The 21724-nt window shown below is 38.5% G+C and overlaps 1 protein-coding gene across 12 annotated transcripts in view; it reads right to left on the bottom strand.

Annotated features, from left to right (window-relative positions):
- Positions 1–6890: 6890 nt before the first annotated feature.
- Positions 6891–21724, bottom strand: part of Enox2 (ecto-NOX disulfide-thiol exchanger 2) — a 309809-nt gene continuing 294975 nt past the window's right edge. For all 12 annotated transcript variants that reach the window (XM_058571371.1, XM_058571364.1, XM_058571386.1 and 9 more), the window contains 5 exons: positions 20638–20819; positions 18149–18256; positions 14732–14840; positions 10706–10791; positions 6891–8418 (listed from right to left, as the gene is read on the bottom strand). In XM_058571371.1, coding sequence (XP_058427354.1) covers positions 8287–8418; positions 10706–10791; positions 14732–14840; positions 18149–18256; positions 20638–20819 — 617 coding nt within the window. In that variant the 3' untranslated portion in view covers positions 6891–8286. The remainder of the gene's footprint in view (positions 8419–10705; positions 10792–14731; positions 14841–18148; positions 18257–20637; positions 20820–21724) is intronic.

The raw sequence follows: 21724 nt of genomic DNA, 5'->3' as shown, positions 1-21724 counted from the left end.
CTTACACGTGCTAGGCAAGTGTTCTGCCACTGAGCCACAACCCTAGCCCTCCACATTTGTTTTCAGGAGACCTGAAAACCCTTCCAATTTGGGCTGGTTTTACAGGCTCCTGTTTTTTGGCTACAATCTTTCTGTCTCCCCTAGATCTGCTGTTTGCTTGAAGGGCTCCCCTATGAATGGGGATAATACTAATACCAGGGCATCACAAACGGACTAAAGGGCTGTGTGTAACACTGCATCCCTCATCCTGGCAGTAAAAATCAGACTGACCTGTCCCAGGGAAGTCTGCACATAAATACTATGTTTCATTCCCAATTCCCACAAATTGCTTTGTAGATCTTCCATAGAGGTCCAGGTGCCTCTAGACATGGGGATATCTCCTGAATTTGGCCATGTATTGTGAGTGGCAAGAAGCAGCCAAGCTAGTAATGACCCTATGCCTTTTTTTAATCTTTTATTGATTTTATTTTTTTAAAATACACAACAGCAGTGGAATGCATTATAACTACACTTTCATCAGCTGCTGACATAAAACAGGGTGAACAGTTACAAAAGTCATTTTAGGCAATTCTATACCATTCAACATGATCCCATCCGCTCCAGGGACCCACAAAAACTTGCTGGTACAGTTTCTTTTATTTTCTGCCTAAACTTGGATTCCAGTTCCACAAGCTATAGGGGCTCATGGTGGAATGTCAATCTTTCTCTGGAGTAGGGAGCAGATCTGAATCCTCCCCCTCAGGCTGCTTCTGCTGGACCTTTAACTTTTGGACCATTATCAATCTAGCTTCCACTAAATATTCATCTTCCACTTCAACTTCTGAGTCATTGGAACTAGTGGACTCCCTGAGTGGATCCCATGACTGAGGGTCCCAGTTTTCACTCATCACCATTCCCTAATATGGGCTTTGGGCCCAAAATGTCCTCTGAGTTTAGCATAAAGGTATGCCATGACCTGCAGATGTTCATCTTCAAGTTCATCCACAATGACAGCACATCTTTGCTGCAAACCTATGCAAAATGTGCACCTCTTTTTAATTTTAATGCTTCCTGTACTCCATGGAACTGAGCCTGGGTAGCTAAATCTTGGTCTATGGCTAACTTTAAGCACACAGAGGGGGTCATGCCACCACTGCAGGGGCATTCTATGTCTCCTTTAGCTTTCCCACAACAACTTTGGATCCCTTGCAGGTCGTTCCTATACTCACGTGGTGATCCCACCCTCCAATAGGGAAGCCACTTCCAACCACATGGAAGCTGTGGTCAGCCCAGGATTTCCCCTAGACTCCATGCCCTTTCCCAACTGTGGAGTCAACTCAACATGTCCCCCTTTGGGATCCTGTGGACTATGACAATAGTTCAACCCCAGTGCTGCAAAAGCCCCAAGAATACTATTTACAAATCCCAAAGAAAGAACTTAGAGGACTCAACTGAGAGGTTTGGAAATTTGTTACATATTCCTTGGCAACAGCAGGCTGGGACACAAGCAGGGGGAATACACAGGATAGGTCACAGGCCCACTGTGCAGATGCACTTCCTCTGGTGTTTTCTGAGTACATTCCTTTACTTTACAACCAGGGTCACTCTGTTTGGATCCTCTCCTAAAGACTAGAGATAAGTGAAGTGGCCAGATTCCCCTCTCCAATTCCTTTGTTATCACATTCTTTAGAGATCTTATCTCACTGCAAGCTTTCCTAGGCACTGATTAGTGTTTAACCCAATAGGTTCATCAGGATGTAACTCCATTGTAAGTTGAGAAGCATTTGTATTCTGTTAAACACATTGGATTCAGCATTCCATATTTTCCTTTCCTAGACCATATGGTTCTGGTTCAAAAGCATAGAACATGTCTCACTAATGTATTAAAACTCACCCACACCCTTGATTATTGGAGCACCTTTTCAAATTCTTTAAGGAAAAGTACCATGTCAGATCATATTTACAGCCTGGTTGGCTGCCAGAATGTCTTGCACAGAGTAAGCACTCAAACAACATGTGAATTGCAATATTGAATTTCATGTTTTGAGGTGCAATCACATGAAACACACCGTTTCACAAGTGTGGGTACAAAATTTTTTTTTTTTAGGAAAGGATAAGATAATGCCTTATGTTTTTTTCTCTCTTTTACTGTATTTAAAATTTGTTGCCTTTTTATGATTCCGACCATACATTGGACAGATGTCTTCAGGGACTTCTCTCCAACAACTCCCATATCCCTTATCTGTGCCAGAGCTGATGGTGTGGAGACTAACATCTTGTGAATAGCATTTGGCACATTTTCTCTTAAATGCAGTACTTTATACTTGCTCACATTGAAGCTCATCTGTCACTTTTTCACACAGAAATACTTGTGGTAGCCTCCTGCCATTTATGCATTGACTTAGAATTTCAAAATGTGCACAGAATCAGTATTTTGTTCATTTATAGATTTCATTGTTTAAAATATTTTAAAAAATAAACCTTTATGTAGAGCTTACCATGTGATGGGCACTTTTCTAAGTAATTTATAAATATTAGTGTATTTAATGAAATTAATCCCATTTAAAAATTTTGATAAGTGTGTTATTTCAATATAGTTGATTTCCTTTGTAATTCTTTGTCTTTTACTTAGTGCACTTAAAAATATTCCTGTGATAAGGGGTCCAGGCACCAAATATTGTTAAGAAGCCCTACTCTTTATTCTCTCAGCCATAGTACACAGGGGCTTGTCCTGAAGTGGGCTGGAGATTGGGAGGACTCAGGAATCCTGCATTCTTACCCTAGCTCCACCATCCACTTAGCAATGGAAACTAGGATATGGCTCTTCATCCTTTCGAGACTAGTTTTTCTTAGCTGCAATAATGCTGAGGGATCCATCTGCCCCTTTGGCTCATAGGAGGTTGTGAAGATTGAATGACATAATGTGTGTGCATTGGTTGCTTTGAAAACCCTTAAAGTACCATATAATGTAATTATTGAGGAATATTAATGAGTTAAGGTTTCAGAGGCCTGGTGTGCAGGGGATGATTAATTTTAGGGCACTTTAATATTCAAACACACTTGGAGCAAATGTAGTTGAGCAGAACACTCCTTAATATGTCCTGCATACTACTTTCCACCCAAGATCTGAAATCATCTCCATAAGGCTGTATAACCTGGAGGGCTCACACCTATGTGTAATCAATTCCTTTTCTTTCCTTCTGTTGCCCCAGTAATTAATTGTTTCAGCATACCTTTGAGATCTTCCTTCCAGATAGGAAATGTAGGCAAGCTGAATACTTCAAAGTTTATTTTCAAATGGAAAGGCTGAGAAGATGTTATGGATCTAGGGATATGAGATGGAAGGTCCCTTTGGCCTCCTTCTTAATGGGGTGTGGTCTGTCCTGTGATGAGAGGGGGAAGAACTAGAAGGATACTGAAATTATATAAGAAGACAGCTGAAGGAAGTTTCTTACCTGTGTCAGGCTTGGGCCAGCATTATCTACCTCTGATAGAGCATTGGTACCCAAGGTTTTTTGAGCTAACTGGTCTCATTCTTCTTCTTCTTTTTTTAACCTTTGTTTAATTTTATGTGATGCTGAGGAGTGAACCTAGGGCCTCACATGTGCGAGGTAAGCACTGTACCACTGAGCCACAACCGCAGTCCCTCATTTTTCTTTTATGTTATATATGGCCCCAGGGGGTTTCCCGTACTGTAAAGGGAGCTCTGCAGTCATTGATGCATTGTTGATATGACTATTACTTGAATATAAATTATAACTATTTATTGAGCACTTTTCCAGACATAGTACTGGGCACTGAACAAAATCTCATAAATGACTCTTTGGGCATAATATACATGGATTTCCTTAATATACATGAAGAAAAAAGGCTTGGAGAAGTGAAAGTGTTAGAAAGTGATCTGGGGCATTATGGTATAATAGAAATGACACAAACTAAAGCCAGACCAACTTGGATTCAACTTCTGGTCTTTGGCACATACTTGCTGTGCACCTTGGGAAAGAAATTTAACCTTTCTGAGCTTGTTTTCTCCTCTATCCATCTCTCAAGCTTCCTAATATTTGTGTCCCTCCAATAGCACCTGGGACATGACTGTTGTTTAGCAGGCTTCCCATCAGCCTGCTATTTTGTTTGCCTTTGAATTTCTAGATCCATGACTTGCACCTATCAGGTATTCTATAATGGCACCTGAATGAACAATGTGGGGTTTACCAATTAGGTTGATATGAAGGTTAAATAAATTACCAGAGCAGTAGAACATTTTGAGCTTGCAATTGCAAGATTCAAATCTCATCCCTGCCTCTTAAAAACCTAAGTAAGTTACTTTACACTTCCAAGTCCCAGATAAAATAGAGGCTAACACTAAACTACTTTTCACATTGCAGTAAAAATGAATGAATAAATATCTATCTTTATGCATCATTCATCTATCATCTATGTCCTGGTTTGTGGTACTTGATACTCATGTTAAGTTTTATTATTAATAGTTTTTTATTATTTAGTACTTTAGTATTAATACTTCTATTATTATATGGAGTTAAGAATGCTATATAAGCACTCATTTACCAACATTTAATGAGCACCCACAATGCACCAGACTGAGAATGTGGCAGTGAATAGGACAAATGTGGACGATGAACTTATGGGACTTAAACTCTGGGGGCAGTGTTAGGGCACAGAGATTAATAGTTCAGGTCTCAAGAACAAGACATCATTACCACTTTATTCACTCAATTCATGGCTGTTCAACACTGAATATTTTTACACTGAGTTTTTGTGACTTTGGTTAAAGGGTAAAGGACTTAGGTTGGATGTGTTAAAAGCTACCCTCCTTTTTTGCAGTATTAGGGATTGAACCTAAGGGTGCTCTATCACTGAGTTACAGCCTGAGTCCTTTATTTAAATTTTCAGGCAGGGTCTTGTTAAGTTGCTGAGGCTGTCCTTGAACGTGCCACACCTTCCTTCCTCAGCCTCCTTAGTCACTGGGGTTGGCTATCCTCCTATCTTCTGGAAGCTAAGGGCCATCCATATTATTTTTGTATTCCCTAGTGCCTGGCAGAGTGTCTGTGACAGAGGAAATATTTGGAATACATTTGAACAGCTGAATTTCCTTTGTTGAGGACTAGTGACATGATGCAGCCCCACACTCCTAGGTGTTTAAAAACTGTGGGTAGAGATCATGAACTTTGGCTGAATCATAATCATAATTATGCTTCCTTGTTGAGAACTCACCATGCACCAGGGGAAATTTGCAGACACCATCTTGTTGAATTTTTACTACAACTCTATGAGGTAGGCACTAGTTATCCTTAATTTTGTCTATAAGGAAATTGAAGCTCCCATTGTGTCCAAGTAGCTTGTGCAAAGACACATGGACAGGAGGTGACTTTGGACAGCATAACTATATACTAGGTACTCAGCAGATGGTAGCAGTTTGGGTAATAAATGAAGCTGGGTCTATCTGATGGCTCATTCTAGGCAGCTAAAAAATCTCAAGGGCTCACAAAGTTCTATTGAGTGAGTCAAAAGTTCTTGCACATGTATGTGGTCTTTTCAAATAGTACCATTTATTCTGTGTATGTGAAAACAAAACATTTTGGGGACTGAGTTTTTTTTTAAAGTCTCTATATAAATTTGAATACACTTATGTGTCTAATTTTCTCTGAAAAATAACTTTTTTCATTCATATTGAAGGTATTTAAAAAGCAACTTGGTAATATTAAAAAATCAGAACTAGAGGTATCATGGGACTAGGAAGAGAGATGAAATAAACATTTTAAAAATAAAAGAAAGCTTCTATTCATTATTATCTGGAAAAACTCAACTACTCTGTCACAAAAATAACAAAAGAGCAATATTTAAAAATTATGGAGGAACAACAGAACAATAAACAGCACTGATAATTTTTAAGAAAAATAACTTCATTAATAGTTCTGTATGGTGAATGGAAAGGATTATGAGTGATGGTACGTGCTGCAATTATGCAATATAATGCAAATACACTTTACTCTTAAATATTGTAACAACTCTAGTATATTAGGGTTCTCCAGAGAAACGGAACTGATGGGATGAATAACACACACACACACACACACACACACGGAACTGGCTCATGCAATTGTGGGTGCTTGCAAGTTTGAGATTTGTAGGGTTGTCTACCAGGCTGTGAATTCTGGCAGGACTTGATGTTGTAGTTTTGAGTCTGATGATAGCCTGGAGGTAGAATTCTTTCCTGAGGGGGATTCAGTCTTTTCTCTTAAGGCCTTTGATTGATTAAAAAGGTGATTTACTCAAAATCTACTGGTTTAAATGTTCATCATCTCTAAAAAACACCTTCACACCACCACATACACTGGTGTGGAGTGGAGCAAATGGCTAAGCTGATGCAGAAAATAAACCATCCCAATTAGCACATTGAATCAGGCTGAAAGGAATACACCTGGCTTAGACTGGCAGGTGTAACAGAAACTCCAGTTTGCAATATAAGTGAAGGAGAGTGAGGTGTTCAGGCATGACAGCTGTTGCCTTACAGTTTAATAATTTTGCTTGACTTATTTAAATAAGAAATAACTGATAAGTGGGAATTTTCCTATGATTTCATTGATATCATTAAAATAAGTCATTCTAGATGCCCTGAGCTGATGAATCAAAGCCTTCTGCAGCTTTGATGACAGAGATGCTTCAGTGAAGAAACTAGCGTAAAAATAACCCTAGCTGCCTGCTGGGGCCACCGTGGGGTGCTTGAGCTGGAAGCCAACTTTCAGCATGAATGGGCTGCTGGGGGAATGCTATTTCTAGTTGTCAAGCAGGTTTAGCATCTTTTTCCAACATCCTGGCAACTGAACGGGAGAAACTGAGATCTACTAAAGGATCGCTTAGAAAGCAGGTCATTCAAAACAGAACACAGAAGATGTATAAAAACCAGAATATTTATCTTTTAAAAATACAACTTTGAACACTACTGGCAACTCATTTACAAAGGATTTTCGTGAAATACTTGGCATTGGCTTTGCTTATTCAGTGCATTCTCTTACCTTCAGTGGAGCTCAAGGGAGGGCATGCTTGTGTTATCCAAAGCACCAATATCACTATCACCACAAGAGGAAATAAATAAATGACCATGTCTGTCTCAGAACATTAACCCCAAGCCCCTTCCTTTGCTTTCCTTTTCTGCCAAACAAAACTTCCTGAATGGTCCACCTACATTCCACCATTGCAATCTGTTGATGAGCACCACAGACCTGGAGATGTCCCAGGCAATCAGCACTCCATGTGGAGCTGACACATTTGCAGGAAGCCTCATACAGCCTGGCCCATTATTTATTAGTTCATCACTATTAATACTCATATCAACTCTTTACAAACGTTCAGCATGAAGTAAATATAGTATTTACAGCAGTACACAGTTTGTAGTTCAACACACTGACAGCAGAAGAAAAGGGACCAACAGACTGCAAGAAGGCCAGAGGGCAAAGAATATTAAAATAAATCCCTTCTGCTAATGCTTGCATGTGTGCGCATGCCCACGTGTGAGCGCGTCTCAATTTATAGAAAACTAAACATGCCCTCCTTTGAAAGCAGACTATTTACAAGTGATTGTGAATAGCATGAACACATGCTAATCAAACTGGATACTTGCTTTCTGTGAATACATCTAGAATTATTTTTAAATTCTGAAATAAGACCTTTTATCTATTAGAGAAAATAACTTTGGAACATCTGTCAACTTTTGGTTCATAGTAATTCTGCAAAAAGCCACAAAACATGCTTTGTCATTTCAAAGGTGACCCTGGTCAGGCACCCTCTAGAAGACTCTGATGTGTCTACTGGGACTTGGAAAGACAATGGCAGTTACACAGAGTATCTAGTGCTTTTTTCATTCCTTTTACCAGTAGCAACATCAATGCGAAGAGAAGTCTGGAAACACAGATTACATACAAATCATCAAAACATTTCAGTTAATAGTGCTTAAAAAAATGCCAAGGTCTACAATAGTAGTACAGACACGGAAAACACACCAAATACTCTTTAGCCTCAGGACTTTTTCAATACAATTAATAAGAGAAGACAACTAATCGCTAGAAGGGGAAGGAAGTTACAGCACTTGAGGTTTGAGGCAATTTCATTTTAGGGCCTGTAGCTCGAGGTGCTGTTTCTAGGATCCTTATTTTAACTCAAAAGATATTCCAGGAATGAACTGACAAATTTAAATTAACTTCCACTTGAAAACCATCAAAAATACAAATCACTTTCTAAGCTTGTACAACACACATTTATTTTCAGGACCCCAAGTTGTTTGACAGAAATTCAGGTCAGTTTCAAGCCTTCAAAGCCACAGAATTTCCATCTCTTTTCCAGGCTGGCTCCAACTCCTGTCATTTCCTGCTTGAAGGTATGCTGGAGTCTACTCATGAGACATTCCACATCACTGGTGCAGATCTGTGGGACAGAGAGGATATTCTCTAATAAAAACCAATTTCACGCTCCCAGTATGTTTTTCCCCCCACTGTGGCCTACTTTAGAATGTGGGTGTGCATGTGTATATTGGGGTGGGAGGGTTAACTTCCTCTCCCTCCTTGTACATTTGTGCATGTTGGTAGAGAGGCTTTCAGGCAGCAGTGTTCCTCTGCTGTGACCACCAGACACAGTCCACTGAACTTGCTATTGAAGAGAGCTGGTGTAGGTTGCGAGGAAAGGTTTGGGTATGTAGTCAGCTGAATGATGGCTGCTCTGTGCTGGTGACACTACGTGCAGCCCAAGTCTTTGGAAGAGAAGGGAAGCAGAAATGGCTGCCACCAGAGCAGAATTCTTCACTCATGCATTAGCTCATTAAGGAAAAGTAACAGGAATGGGGAATGCCTTGTGTTCTTAACTCTTCATATTTTCTCTCTCCCCACTTAACACACATGTGTATGTGTACACACACACACACATACTCATCAACACAAAAACTAACTTTTGACTCCTTCAGGCTTGTTTTAGGTGATCATCTTTGCATTAATAGCCACCTTCTTAGCTGTGAGCCTGGGCACCAGGGCTTGGCTGAAGAGCACCAAGAGATACTTGTAGTATCTACCATAACTGGAGCTGGAGGGAGGGAACCCTCCAATTCTCCTGTCATCACTGTAGGCTCTCATTGGGAGGTCCTTGACACTACACTGGCAGGAAGCTGCTAATGAGGATCTATGTCCAGGCTAGGAGTAAGTCATGCCTTCTTCCCAGTGCCAGGAGTAGACTGGATCTAGTTAAGTGAAAGAAGAACACTGCAGGGTATCATACAGAGTAGAATCCCATTTTGAGAAACATAAATAGATAATATTTATTGATAGATACATGTCATATAGGTATAGCATTTAAAATGGAAAAGGGTCAGAAATATATGCCAGACTATTAACCCTTGAAGGGCTGGGGATCTAGCTCAGTGGTACAACACCTGCCTAACATGTACAAAGATTTGGGTTTGTTCCCTAGCACGGCAAAACAAAACAAAACAAAACAATCTATTAATCTTTGAGGGGTGGGATTGTAGGTAACTTTCCCTCTGCTCTACTGCTATTCTGCTTCTCCTTTTAAGAAAATGTTATGTATTATTTCGTGAGTTAAAAAAATAACCAGATAATTATTTTACTGATATGCAGTTCTATTTCCTATCATTACAACTGACTACATGGCTTTGGTAATCCCATCCCATGCTCCCCTTCACTACCCAATGGACTATTTAATTGTAGAATAGCATCAAGAGGGAAATGAGAGGGGAGTGCTAGCTAAAACTAAAACAAATGCCATCACGGAATATATATCACCACAGTTACAATATGGTTAGAACAATAAGATTCCCAAATGGGTCCATGTCTTTTTTAAGAGGACATATGCTTAAATGGCTTGACATTTTGTACATCAGAGTGTCAGGAATCTGCATTCAAATGTCACTTCCCAGGAGGCCTGGATCCTATGAAATAGTGAGTAAAATCCAGGAGCAGGTTTAACTGAACGCTGCTTCTGAAAAAAAAAATGTATCAATAGCTTTTTTAGTTTTAGTAGTTAAGAATCCCCTCTTGCCTCTAAGGGGTATCCCCGACTTCCTAGAAAATTAGCTTTTCCTCTTGCTCCAGAAGCTCTGTGAGCTCCTCAGAAGGATATCATCAAGGGAAGGAAATGGCCCCTAAGACCTGATGTGAACAGATATTCAGCTCATGGTTCCATCTTTTTTTTCTTTTGGTCCCTGCCTTGATTGTTTCACAGTAGGTAAGGACAGTGGTGATGGTGGAGGGGGAATTGGAATAAGACTTCCAAATTTGAAAGTTAACATTTGCTAAAGGCCAAAGGAATGGAACAAAAGTTGGATGGGTAAGAAAGCTAATAATGGCTAATTTTCTGATTAATTTGCAGCTTATATGTAAATTAAGAGAAGGAAGAAAAATTCTTCTAAGATGTATCTTGGAAGTAGTATACCAAACTCATTCAAGTCTGCTTGAGACTTCTGTGGATTTAGAACTGAAAAGTCTCAAGTCCCAGGAACAACCCACTTTAGTCCTAGGCAAACTGGGACAGATAGATGGTCATTCTGCTCTAAGGAGGAAGCTCTATACTGAATTACTGTGAGACAGAAAGTGTTGAAAAAGTTTAGAGCAGTAAGTAATGGCTATTTATGCTTGAGGAAAGTAAGGTCACCTGTTCACAGAGAACCCTACATCCCCTGGCACCTCCCTTTCAGGCCCCCACATACCTTATTATCAAGACGATGCAAGTAGGAACAGATGTATTCAATGCTTGCTCCAAATGGGTGAACATGAAGGAATGTGGAGATAATCCCTATAGAGACAATACCCCAGAGGTTACACCTGAGCACAGTATTCCTTAAGATTCCATGTGACAGAAAACTCTTATACACAATAACATGTACATATATACAACATCAGTATGCTGAGCTCTAATCCTAAATTTACATATATTTCATTTAATATATATATATATATATATATATATATATATATATATATATATATATATATATATATATATATATATATATATATATATTTGGTACCAGAGATTGAACCCAGGAGTATCAAAGCCCTGAGCACATCCCCAGTCCTTTTTATTTTTATTTTGAGACAGGGTCTTGCTAAATTGCTTAGGGCTTCACTAAGTTGCTGAGGCTGGCTTTGAACTTGCAATCCTCCTACCTCAGCCTCCTGAGTCACTGGGATTACAGGTGTGTGCCACTGTACCCAGCCTCATTTAATCTTTATAATAACCCCATTAGGTAGGTGATGCCACCCCCATTTCACAGATGAGGACATTGAGGCCACAGAAAGTTTACACAACTTGCTCAAGATCACATGGCTGTTAAGTGACAGAGCTGGCATTTGAATTCAGACAGTCTTTCTTAATTACTACACACACTGCCTGTTACTATACTGAATCACATGTAGAAAATCTAGCATATGAAGAATCACTTCCATCATCTGTGATGGCTAAGGACTATTTGAATTCTAGAATTTTACAAAGATTTAGATAGATTGTGCTATGTTTTTGCAGTTCCTTTACATGGTCTTTAAATTAGACTTTGGCCTCTTAGGTGTAAGTAATGTCTTGCTATTGTGGCAATCATACACATCATCTCTTTTGCCTGATTAACCTAGTGCTTCTTACAAGAGAATCTGCTGATTGTATTTGGGTTTTATTTTGCAAGTAGCTCTGTAAATCCAAACATTTCCTTTGTGGATGACTTAAGTGGTCATGAGCATTTTCTGCACAGAGCTCCATATCTCTTCATGCAGCAGAATTCTTTTATTTTTTATTTTTAGACAGGATCATGCTAAGTTGCTTAGGGCCTTGCTAAGCTGCTGGGGCTGGCTCTGAACTTGTGATCCTCCTGCCTCAGCCTCCTGAGTTGCTGGGATTACAGGCCTGTACCACTGCACCTGGCCATGCAGCAGAATTCTTATAGCAGTTTAAAGGAATGCAAGTGATTTCTACTCTAACTCTGGAGTGACTGGCAGCTGTCAAGTGCCTTGATTGTTCTGGCTTTCAGATTAATCATTCTAATCTCTATCTGGCAAAAAGCGGGGAAAAAAAGTTCAAAACCATACTATTTCTTCCTTAAATTATTTTGAATTCGCCTCCTTTCATAAAATCTTTGGCACATAAACAAGACCTAAAATTGGGTTTGCTACAAATTGCCAGGAAATAAAAGTGAAATTTGATTTGGTTTATAAACTACAATTTTTATGTTCTTTTAAGAGACTGATAAGGAATAGCACCAGTTTAAACTGTAGCTTAAAGTTCAGTCAGTTCTTTGTGAAAACTGCCCAAATATTGGATGACAAAGGGGTGGGCTGTGGGACTCTGGGAAAAACTGATGGTGGGGCTCAAAATTTGTTCAAAACAGATGATAATACTAACTAACATTACTTTATTCTTAAATGACTAGGTGAATTGAATTCCCAAACACTGATTTAGCTGAGAAACTTAAATTTTGAAGAAGACAGTTCATGTTCCAGGAAAGTCTAGATGTCATGGCCAGGAAAAACTCTCAAATGTCAAGAAATAATTCTATAGGTTTAAAAACACTAAGCAATTTTTGTGAGTCCATATCCCATGAAATAATTTAAAAAATAGATTCCTCTTTCTCTCTGTCAGCCCAAGACTATGTTCTTGAAAAAAAAAAGAACAAGAAACACTTACTTTTAAGAATAGTTTTTCTAGGCTTCCTTCTACCCCAGCACTTCTCTGGAGTCTCCCTGTTTCCATGCCAATGTGTTAAAAATTTTGAGTTGGAAAATATTAAAAGTTGTCACTTTTTTGAAGATTCAACACCAGATCCCCCTATGCATCTTTATTAATATATCAAAGTGCTGAGTCTGAGTATAATATCCATTACCAAAGGAGGTAGATATATCTTAAAAATATGAAGATGCCAATCAGTGTGGAAGATTTTTCGAGACTGGGGTGGGGCTACTGTTTGACCCAGCTTCTTAGAGGACAGCTGGGATTAACTATCCCTTCTTAAATGATTGAATATTTTAGAACCTCAATATGATACTGTTCTCCAAATGAAAAGTAAGTGAGCATTTGTGAATATACTGTAAGTGTAAAATGGTTTCCATTTACTGAGGGCTTACTATGGGCCAAGTCCTGTGCTAAGTGACTCAGGCTAATTATCATATTTAATAATCACAACTTACTTCTTCTTCTTCTTCTTTTTTTTTTGGTACCAGGCATTAAACCCAGAGGCACTTAACCACTGAGTCACATCCCCAGCCCTTTTTGGAATTTCTGGAGAAACAGAGTGTCTTTTTGTATGCTAATGAATGACAGGTGGCTGGGGTCCTTTGAATAGCTTCAAAGTCAGGTTGATTGCCAGTAAGACCAAAGTATGATTAGAGGGTTGGAACTTTCAGGACCTCCCCTCCCACCAGGCCCCCCATCATGCCTACACAATGAATCCACCATAGACACCTCAATATGGAGTTCAGAAAGCTTCCCAGTTAGTTACCACAAGATGCTGGGAGGGTGGAATGCCTAGAAAGGGTACAGGAGTTCCATATACTCTCTCCTAGTACCTTGCCACATGTATCTCTTAGGTTTGGCTGCTCCTGAGTTGCATCCTTTATGATAAACTGGTAATAGTAAGTAAAGCACTTTCCTAAGTTCAGTGAGTTGTCTTCCTGCCCCAGGGAACAGACTTTGTAGCCAGATCAGATAGAAATGTGGATAACAGTGCTGATTTGGATCTGGAGTGTCCCCCAAAGGCCTCTGTTATGAGCTTAGTTCCTAGCCCATGGCACTACTGGCAGGTAGTAGAAATTTGAAGAGGTGGGGCCTGGTGGGAGGTCTTCCAGTTACTGGGGCATGTCCTTGAAGGGAATATTGGTACCCTAGCCCCTTACTTTCTCTCTTTTTCATATCCTGCCCATGAGGTGAAGAGTTTGCCACATACTGTTGCCATGACGTACAGCCTCATATCAGGTTCAAAATCAATGAAGTCAACTAATCTGAAATTTCCAAAACAGTAAACCAAAATAAACACTTCTTCTTTTTAAGTTGGTTGTCTCAGGCATTTGTAACAGTTAAGAAAATCGAACACTTTCAGGGACCCAGTATTGGAGACTGGTATCTAAAGTCAGGGCTGATTTGTGGGACTGAGTCCTTAAATTGGTGGTAACTTTAGCTAGTTGGTGTCATAATTGAATAGAGTTGAACTGAATTGAATTAGAGGACACCCAGTTGGTGTTGGAGGGTTGGATAAGTACTGTTGGATGAGGTATCACATATTTGCTGTCAGGAAGTATAAAAACACCTTCTCAGTTGGAGTCAGAAGTGTCATAAGTAAAAATGTCCCAGCCTGTGCCTGGAAAACTTGAGAGGCAGACACTTGCTCCAGAGGCTCATCTGGCAAAGCTGTTTGCCCAGTAGCATCTGCACTAGCCCCCTGAGTGGATATGAGAGGGCTTAGCTATCCTTGCATAGAGATTTAAAAAATCTACAAAGTGCTTCTCCAGCTGACCCCCCTCTTAGCATAATGCTCATACTGACACATTTGACATGGCTGTGCTACAAAGAGCTTGAAGAGGGTTGGGAGCCGCTATTATAATTTTTATGGAAATCTGTACTAGTTCTTACTCTATTGTCTCCAGGACTCTGGGTTCTTGCACTGTCATAAATGCTTGCCTTATTAATCGTAGGTAAACCCCACCCCACCTCCACTGGATTCTATGGATTGTACATTGTGTGTTAGCTTCCTTACCCACTAGCAGTGCTTCCCGTTCAGATTTGACAGGACTGCTATTCATGGACTTTTCAAGAGGGTAGTCACTTTCCTGGCTTGATGCACACAGTCTAGAAGCACAGCTTTCCTGTGGGAATAATGTAATTCCTGGGTAAGTTTACCGTCTTTGGCAATGCAGTTGGTTTCAATTAATTACTCAACACATAAAAATCTTAAGACAGGTCCATAAAAGCAATATTGGCCAATTTGGATGATAGAATGGGAGGGAAAACAGTATGAATTATAAAAGCATCAGAGATAATGCAAAACATCTTCACATGGCTTCAAACACAGAAAAAATAAATAATTATCTTCAGCTTTTTTCTTGCTTTCAATATTCTTGATTCTACATAAGTAATCTGGGGAATGAGATTCAATATTTATTGTGTACTAACTAGATGCCAGGTACTATTAGATATGTATTATCTCCACTCTACAAATGAAGAAAGTAAGTCTGGAATAAATTAGGTAAACTGGCCAAGATCACATTGCTAGGAAGTGATAGAGCTAGCATTTCATTCATTCACAGTCATTCATTGTTAAGAGGAGCATTTTTTTAAAAAAGAAAATGGTACATTCCATCCATGAATGGAGATTTTGTAATGTAGACAATTCATACACAGGACATCAACTGTTGGCTTTTGAGCTAAAAATGAGAGCCTCTATCTATTGACTAGTGATTCCTTCTCTTCTCTGTGATAAAGACATTATCATCTAGAATATTCCTAACTTGACAGTAAGAAATAGCAATAACCAAAAATACAGTCAGTGATCTTCTTTGTTGAAAAATTGTTCTGTCTCTGAGTATAGTAGGTAGGCTATATGAGATACACTTTAGTTGAAATCCATAGCTTCAGACCATTCATGGATCTTTCTTTCCTTGGGTACTGAGAACAACTTTTCTGTAGTACATATGTGAAGGAAAAGACTTGAGAAGAAGGAATAAAAGAAATTGTTTCAGTGTCACTGCTTCAGTCTTTTACTGTTGTAAAAGAAAATGCTGGGGAACTGCTCCTTGGGGGGCAAATGATGGCCGACTCAGATGCTTTGTCACTTCCTCCCTTCCACAAGCCCTCAGCAGGAACAGGATTCCTCTGTTTTCTTTAAAGGTGTCTTCAAAGCTTCCTGGATGCTGTCTCTGAATGAAATGAATGGTCTATGTTGCAAGACATGTTGTTTTGTGGATTTACAGGCTTCCTGGCCACAGTCAGAGGGGAACTCTTTCTTGATGCCCTATTTAATCTTTGGCCTTTAGAATCCAATCCAAGAGGTAACAATTATGCCAAGTTTGATTTACACCCCTGGTTCACTTTTAATCCACAGGCTTCACATCTATTTCTAACCCCTTTAAAACATTAAATGATCCAGTAAGCCATTTCTTAAGTGTAAGAATTTAATGAATGGAGGTTGATTTAAGATATTGAGATTTCCTGAGAAGTTTTAGCCATTTTGAATAGAACCATGGCCTTACTGAAGCCCAATTTCAATTTATTATAGCTGGTGTTTAAAATAATTAAAGGTATATTGAAGGAAATGCTTATTACCTTGAATTTTATCAGCAGATTCAAAGTGCTAATTCTATAGACATAAGTCTCATTGTTATACCGAAAAACACTGACAATGACTCACACTGTGGCTTACTGTCAAGAAATCCAAACAAAAACAACAAAAAAGATCCCACCTCACCAAAACTTATTGCTTTCCTTTCAACCTGAAATTACTTTTGCAGTCTAATGTGATGGTACTTTGCTTCCTAACCTAATTGTGTCAGGTTGAAATATTTGGCCACAAATCAGCTTCCCAGAGAAGATCAGTTTATAATGAACTGTCATGAATTTATTTAAAAGAAGCTTTTGCTTAAAATAACTGGAAAAACATATTCTGACTCACTGTTTTTTGATTATCACTTGAATCTCTTTCCATGTCCTCTTTAGCTGCCACTTCATGGGTATATTCAGTTTCTGAGGGGGAAACACTTATTCTTGGCACAATCCAGCAAGTTTCTTCTATGCCATCTGACCTATTGTGTTTTAAAATGACATTCTTTGCAAAGCAGAAAGCTGCTTGTACTCAAAATGTCAATCCTCAGGAGTGATTCTAAGCATAATGTCATTAGTTTAAACTTGGTTCTATCTATGGCTTCCTAGATACACACTCCAGTTCAAGCAGAAAGCAAAATCAAGCTATGTAGAAGCTCTGGGACAATTTAGAATCTCTGATAGTATGAGGAAAGTCCTGATAAGTAGAACAGCTTTGGCACTTTTCAATTAAATGCTTGATAAATGAATTTCTCTGGGATTGTGCTCATTTCTTTAATTGCACTCACAAAACTGGAAAGTGAGTTGGTTTTATGATGTGGAAGAATTAAAAGCATATTGCAAATGGCCTCCAGAAGAAAACACTTTCAATCATTTGCTTCAACTATACCAAGGTTGCCAGTTCCTGATGGCACTCTGGGGGACATCACTGTGCTGGTAAGCACACCAGGGGCCTGTACGCATTGCATCTTCCTGAGCTAAGCAGAGAAGATAAATAGCAGGAGCTCTTGAGGAATTATATCATTGTTGGTTTTGGATTCTTGGTCCAGCTCCTAGTCATTCTCTTCATTCTGAGACAATCTATCAGGCAAGTTTGGGTCAATGACCCTTCTTTTTCAGATAATAACTTCAGCTGAATATTCAAGCACAGAGGACATTGGAGAGGTATAACAAGGACACACCTATCAATAGACTTTATATACTTTGAATAGAGTGGGCACCTGACTCATGATAGTGATGCGCTAATCCATCCAGATGTCCTCAGTAGTGATTCTTACCACAGCTTGCAGGCTCTCACTTGATAAAGTCTCATTTTGCCTCCCATGATGCTATTATCCAGCTTTAGGAAACTGTGTCTCTTCATTCTTTTCCAAGGTTTCCTTTCCTTTTCTGTTGGCTATTAATTTAACTTGTAGCTGCTCATGATTATATTGGATGGACTCTATTCAAAGAAATGTCCATGTTCTAGTTGCACATGTGTTTTTTCCTTTACTAAAATGTCCAATTAAAGGTATTTTGTGTCATATGAACTCTCTCCATATTGCTATTTGTTTTACAGGAAGAAGCAGAGAAGAGATGTGCACACTGCTCTTCTCCAAAAGGGAAGACTGAGGAACTTGAGGGAGGGACTAATTTTTAGTCATTGTAAAATATACTATACAGAACCTTTAGAAATGGCAAGGACTCAGATCTAAGAGCAGAACTTTGATATAAGAATTATTCTGGAAAGGTACTTTTAATCCCCAACCAGCCAAATATTCCATATTGATTTCTATTGCAAACACTTACAGGACATGTTCATTGTCACAGGAAAAGGTGGAAAGGGGCAAGGGAAGAGGTTCATTTAGGATTCTTTTACCTTTTCTTTAAGATTTTCCAACATTTTCTCCACCTGTAGCTTGTCATCTTTGATTTTTTCAAGTTCAGCTTCTTTCCTTTTGTATTCCTCTTGGACTTTGAGGAGATGCTACAACAAAGACCAAAGACAATCAAGTCTCTAATTAAAAAGCCACACTTCACTTAAAATTCCTGGATGAGCTCAGATATCAGATGGGGCTGGCCTCACATTCTTCCAGCAAACAGAACCTTTTTCCATTCAAACATTTGGAAAATGAAGATTATTTTTACTGTAAGTTATTTTATCTGGCTTATATGAATTTTTGTTGAACTTGGCCCTGAGAAACTATTTGATCTAGTCACTTAACTTCTTTTCCATTCTGGCCAGGGGTAAGGGTATGGTACAGTTAATATTGTCTGGGAAATAGCTTGATTGCTGCATAGATGTGGACTTAATGTTGTAAATCATACTTGCAAATAGCCATTTGCCTAAACAATTTCAATTTTTATGAAGAAAGTAGTAAAGAATCAAAATTTCACATATGCTCATTTCTATATTTCTAGGTAAATAGCTGGATTTATCATTATTAATAATTACAACAAATACTATTTATTGAGGTCCTAATATATGCTAAGCATTGGGCTAAGGGTTTCATTTGCATGAACTACTTTAAGCCTCACAATAACCCTATGACACTATTATCTTTGAGGCTTAGAGAAGTTAACTGTCTTCCCTAAGGCCTTTCAGATAGGAAGTGGCAGAACTAGATTTTAAACAGGCCATATCAACCCCAGAGTCCATGTTCTTAACCACAATACTATACTATACATCTTTTGAGACAAGTTGGGAGAAATTTGATAATTGATTAGAAGGCTATTTTCTGTATAAAAAGTAATCAAAGTGAGTGAAATTAATTTTTTTAGGAGATAGAGCCCTAAAATCTCACTGAAGTATTTGAAAGGATGAAATGAAAAAATTCATCACTTTCATTTTGCATTTAAGTGGCAAAACTGTTCTTATGTTCAATGGTTTCAAAATCAATATTAGAAGGAATAAATAACAGCAAAATGTTTCCAAAGTCTTACTTTTCAAAGGCTTGCAAAAGACCACTGGGAGGGCTAAAAATGCGGGGTACAATGTACACTGTCCAAGTTCTTTGAAGTCGAACACAGCAAACACATTTTTTTGTTAGAAAGATCTCTGATATAATTTTGTGTTCCAATTAAACTCCACGATGACATTAAAAGGAAGGTAAGCATTACTTCACTGATTTTGTTAATAGGAAAAGTGAAATATTAATGTGATATTACTTGTCATACAAGAAGATAATAATACAGGGCTGCTAGTGCCAGAAGAGACTCCCAGTTCATCAGTTTTGTAATTTCCAACTGGCAATTAGCTTTGCACTAGGTAATTCTGAGGCATAGAGTTTAAAAAATTATTGCACAATTTAAGTTGTAAGGAAAATGGTTGGTGGTCTGGCACAACAGAAGGAAAGAGTACCCTTACTCACAAGTGCTACTTCTTTACAACAGTAAATGCAGATGTTGATATCTTTTAAACTGTAGGCTCACTCTGGTCATAGTTACACCAAACTTCTGTATATTGAGCACTTGCTATATAATGTTGAATGTGAATGCAATTGGAGTTGGATGCAATTATTTATTTATGTGCAGGCAAGCTCATTCACATAAAAGACTGAAAACAAAATAAAATCACATAGAATGAATTATTATTATGCACCCATGGCACTGATACTTACAAACTCATAATGGCTCCACTTTCAACCAAATCAAGTATAGGATCCTTGCCATTTCTTCTAAAAGTATGTATTATATATCATTCCATCAACTAGATACAAATTCATTGGCCCTTTTTCATATCTAAATAATTGAGGTTCTTCATAATGATCCTGAGGTCCTCCTATCTAGATCCTGAAGTATTTCTGAAGCATCAAGAACAGATCAGATTCTGTTCAGTGTAGTTTTTTTTATGTTTTAACTTTTTAAGTGATTTTTAAAAAAATAAATGACAGCAGAATGCACTACAATTCTTATTACACATATAGAGCACGACTTTTCAAATCTCTGGTTGTACATAAAGTATATTCACACCAATTTGTGTCTTCATACATGTAATTTGGATAATAATGTCCATCACATTCCACCATCCTTGGTAACCCCCTACCCTTCCCTTCCCCTCCCACCCCTCTGCCCTATCTAGAGTTCATCTATTTCTCTCATGCTCCCCCCTCCCTAATGTAGTTTTAATGTTAAGCATTTCCCACTGAATGCTCTTGTTTTAAAACTGGTGATCCATTGCTATCTCTGTATTAACCAGAATATCTCATTAACACACAGCACATGTACTTCCTTCCTCAGCCATGCCAGAAACTACAACATCAACAAGAGGAAGAGGTTTGATATCCCATTTACTTGCAGGAAACCCTTTTACAAATGAGGAATTAATGCTATTGTTCCCAAAAGCACAGAAAACAAATATGCCTGTACCTGTTGCATTCCTTGTAGGGCTTGTTGCAGGAGTTTCAGTTGTTGCTCCTTGTTTGGATCATCTTCTCTGTGGGTTTTGCCTTGTTCTTGCTTGAGCAGTTCTACCTCATTCCGATAGGCATCAAGCTGCCAACGGAGGCTGTCATTTTCTTCCTTCAGGGCCTCTGCCTGTGATACTAAGGCTAAATGATTAATGGAAAATGTTAAAACATATCCAGATTACTTTCTGTGTTTAGTTGAATACATGAAAGGTTGATATTTTAAATGAATATGTATAAGTTATCTCATAGAAGAAAAAGGTGCCAAAAATGTATATTGGAGAAAAGATAGTTTTTTAACAAATGGTGCTGAGAAAACTGTAAATCCATATGCAGAAGAATGAAATTTAACTCTTATCTCTCACCCTACACAAAAGTCAACTCAATGTGGATCAAAGACCTGGAAATTAGACCTAAAGAACTAAAATCAGCATACTATAATGATACAGGCATGCCAGTGTTTATAGCAACACAATTCACAAGAGCCAAGTTAGGGAACCAGCCCAGGTACTAATCAACAGGTAAGTAGATAAAAAAAAAAATGTGCTATATGTACACCATGGAATTTTATTTAGTCACAAAGAGGAATGAAGTTATGGCATTTGTAAGAAAATGGATGGAAATGGATATTATCATGCTGAATGAGATAAGCCAGATTCAGAACATCAAGGATCAAATGTTGCTTCTCATATGTGGAAGTTAGATCAAAATAAGGTGAAAAGGAGGGGTGGGAATCTTGTGAAAATAGGAGGGAGATCAGTGGAGTAGGGGAAGGAGATAGAGGGAGAAGGAGGACAGATGGGAAAAAGGAGGGATGATAGAATAAAATTGACCAAATTATGCTACATACATATACAAATATACCACAGTGAATTTAACTTTTTTTAAAAATATTTTTTTTAGTTGTTGATGGACTTTTAGTTTATTTATTTGTATGTGGTGCTGAGAATCGAACCCAGTGCCTCATGCATGCTAGGCAAGTGTTCTACCACTGAGCCACAACCACAGCCCTACAGTGAATTTAACTTTCATGCATATCTATAAGAACC

The sequence above is a fragment of the Marmota monax genome, unplaced genomic scaffold, assembly GCF_021218885.2.
Source record: "Marmota monax isolate L192 unplaced genomic scaffold, Marmota_monax_Labrador192_F-V1.1 WCK01_AAM20220418_F8-fsc00054, whole genome shotgun sequence".
NCBI classification, from domain to species: domain Eukaryota; kingdom Metazoa; phylum Chordata; class Mammalia; order Rodentia; family Sciuridae; genus Marmota; species Marmota monax.
Note: the sequence above shows the minus strand (reverse complement) of the source record. Positions and strands in the feature narration are given on the sequence as shown.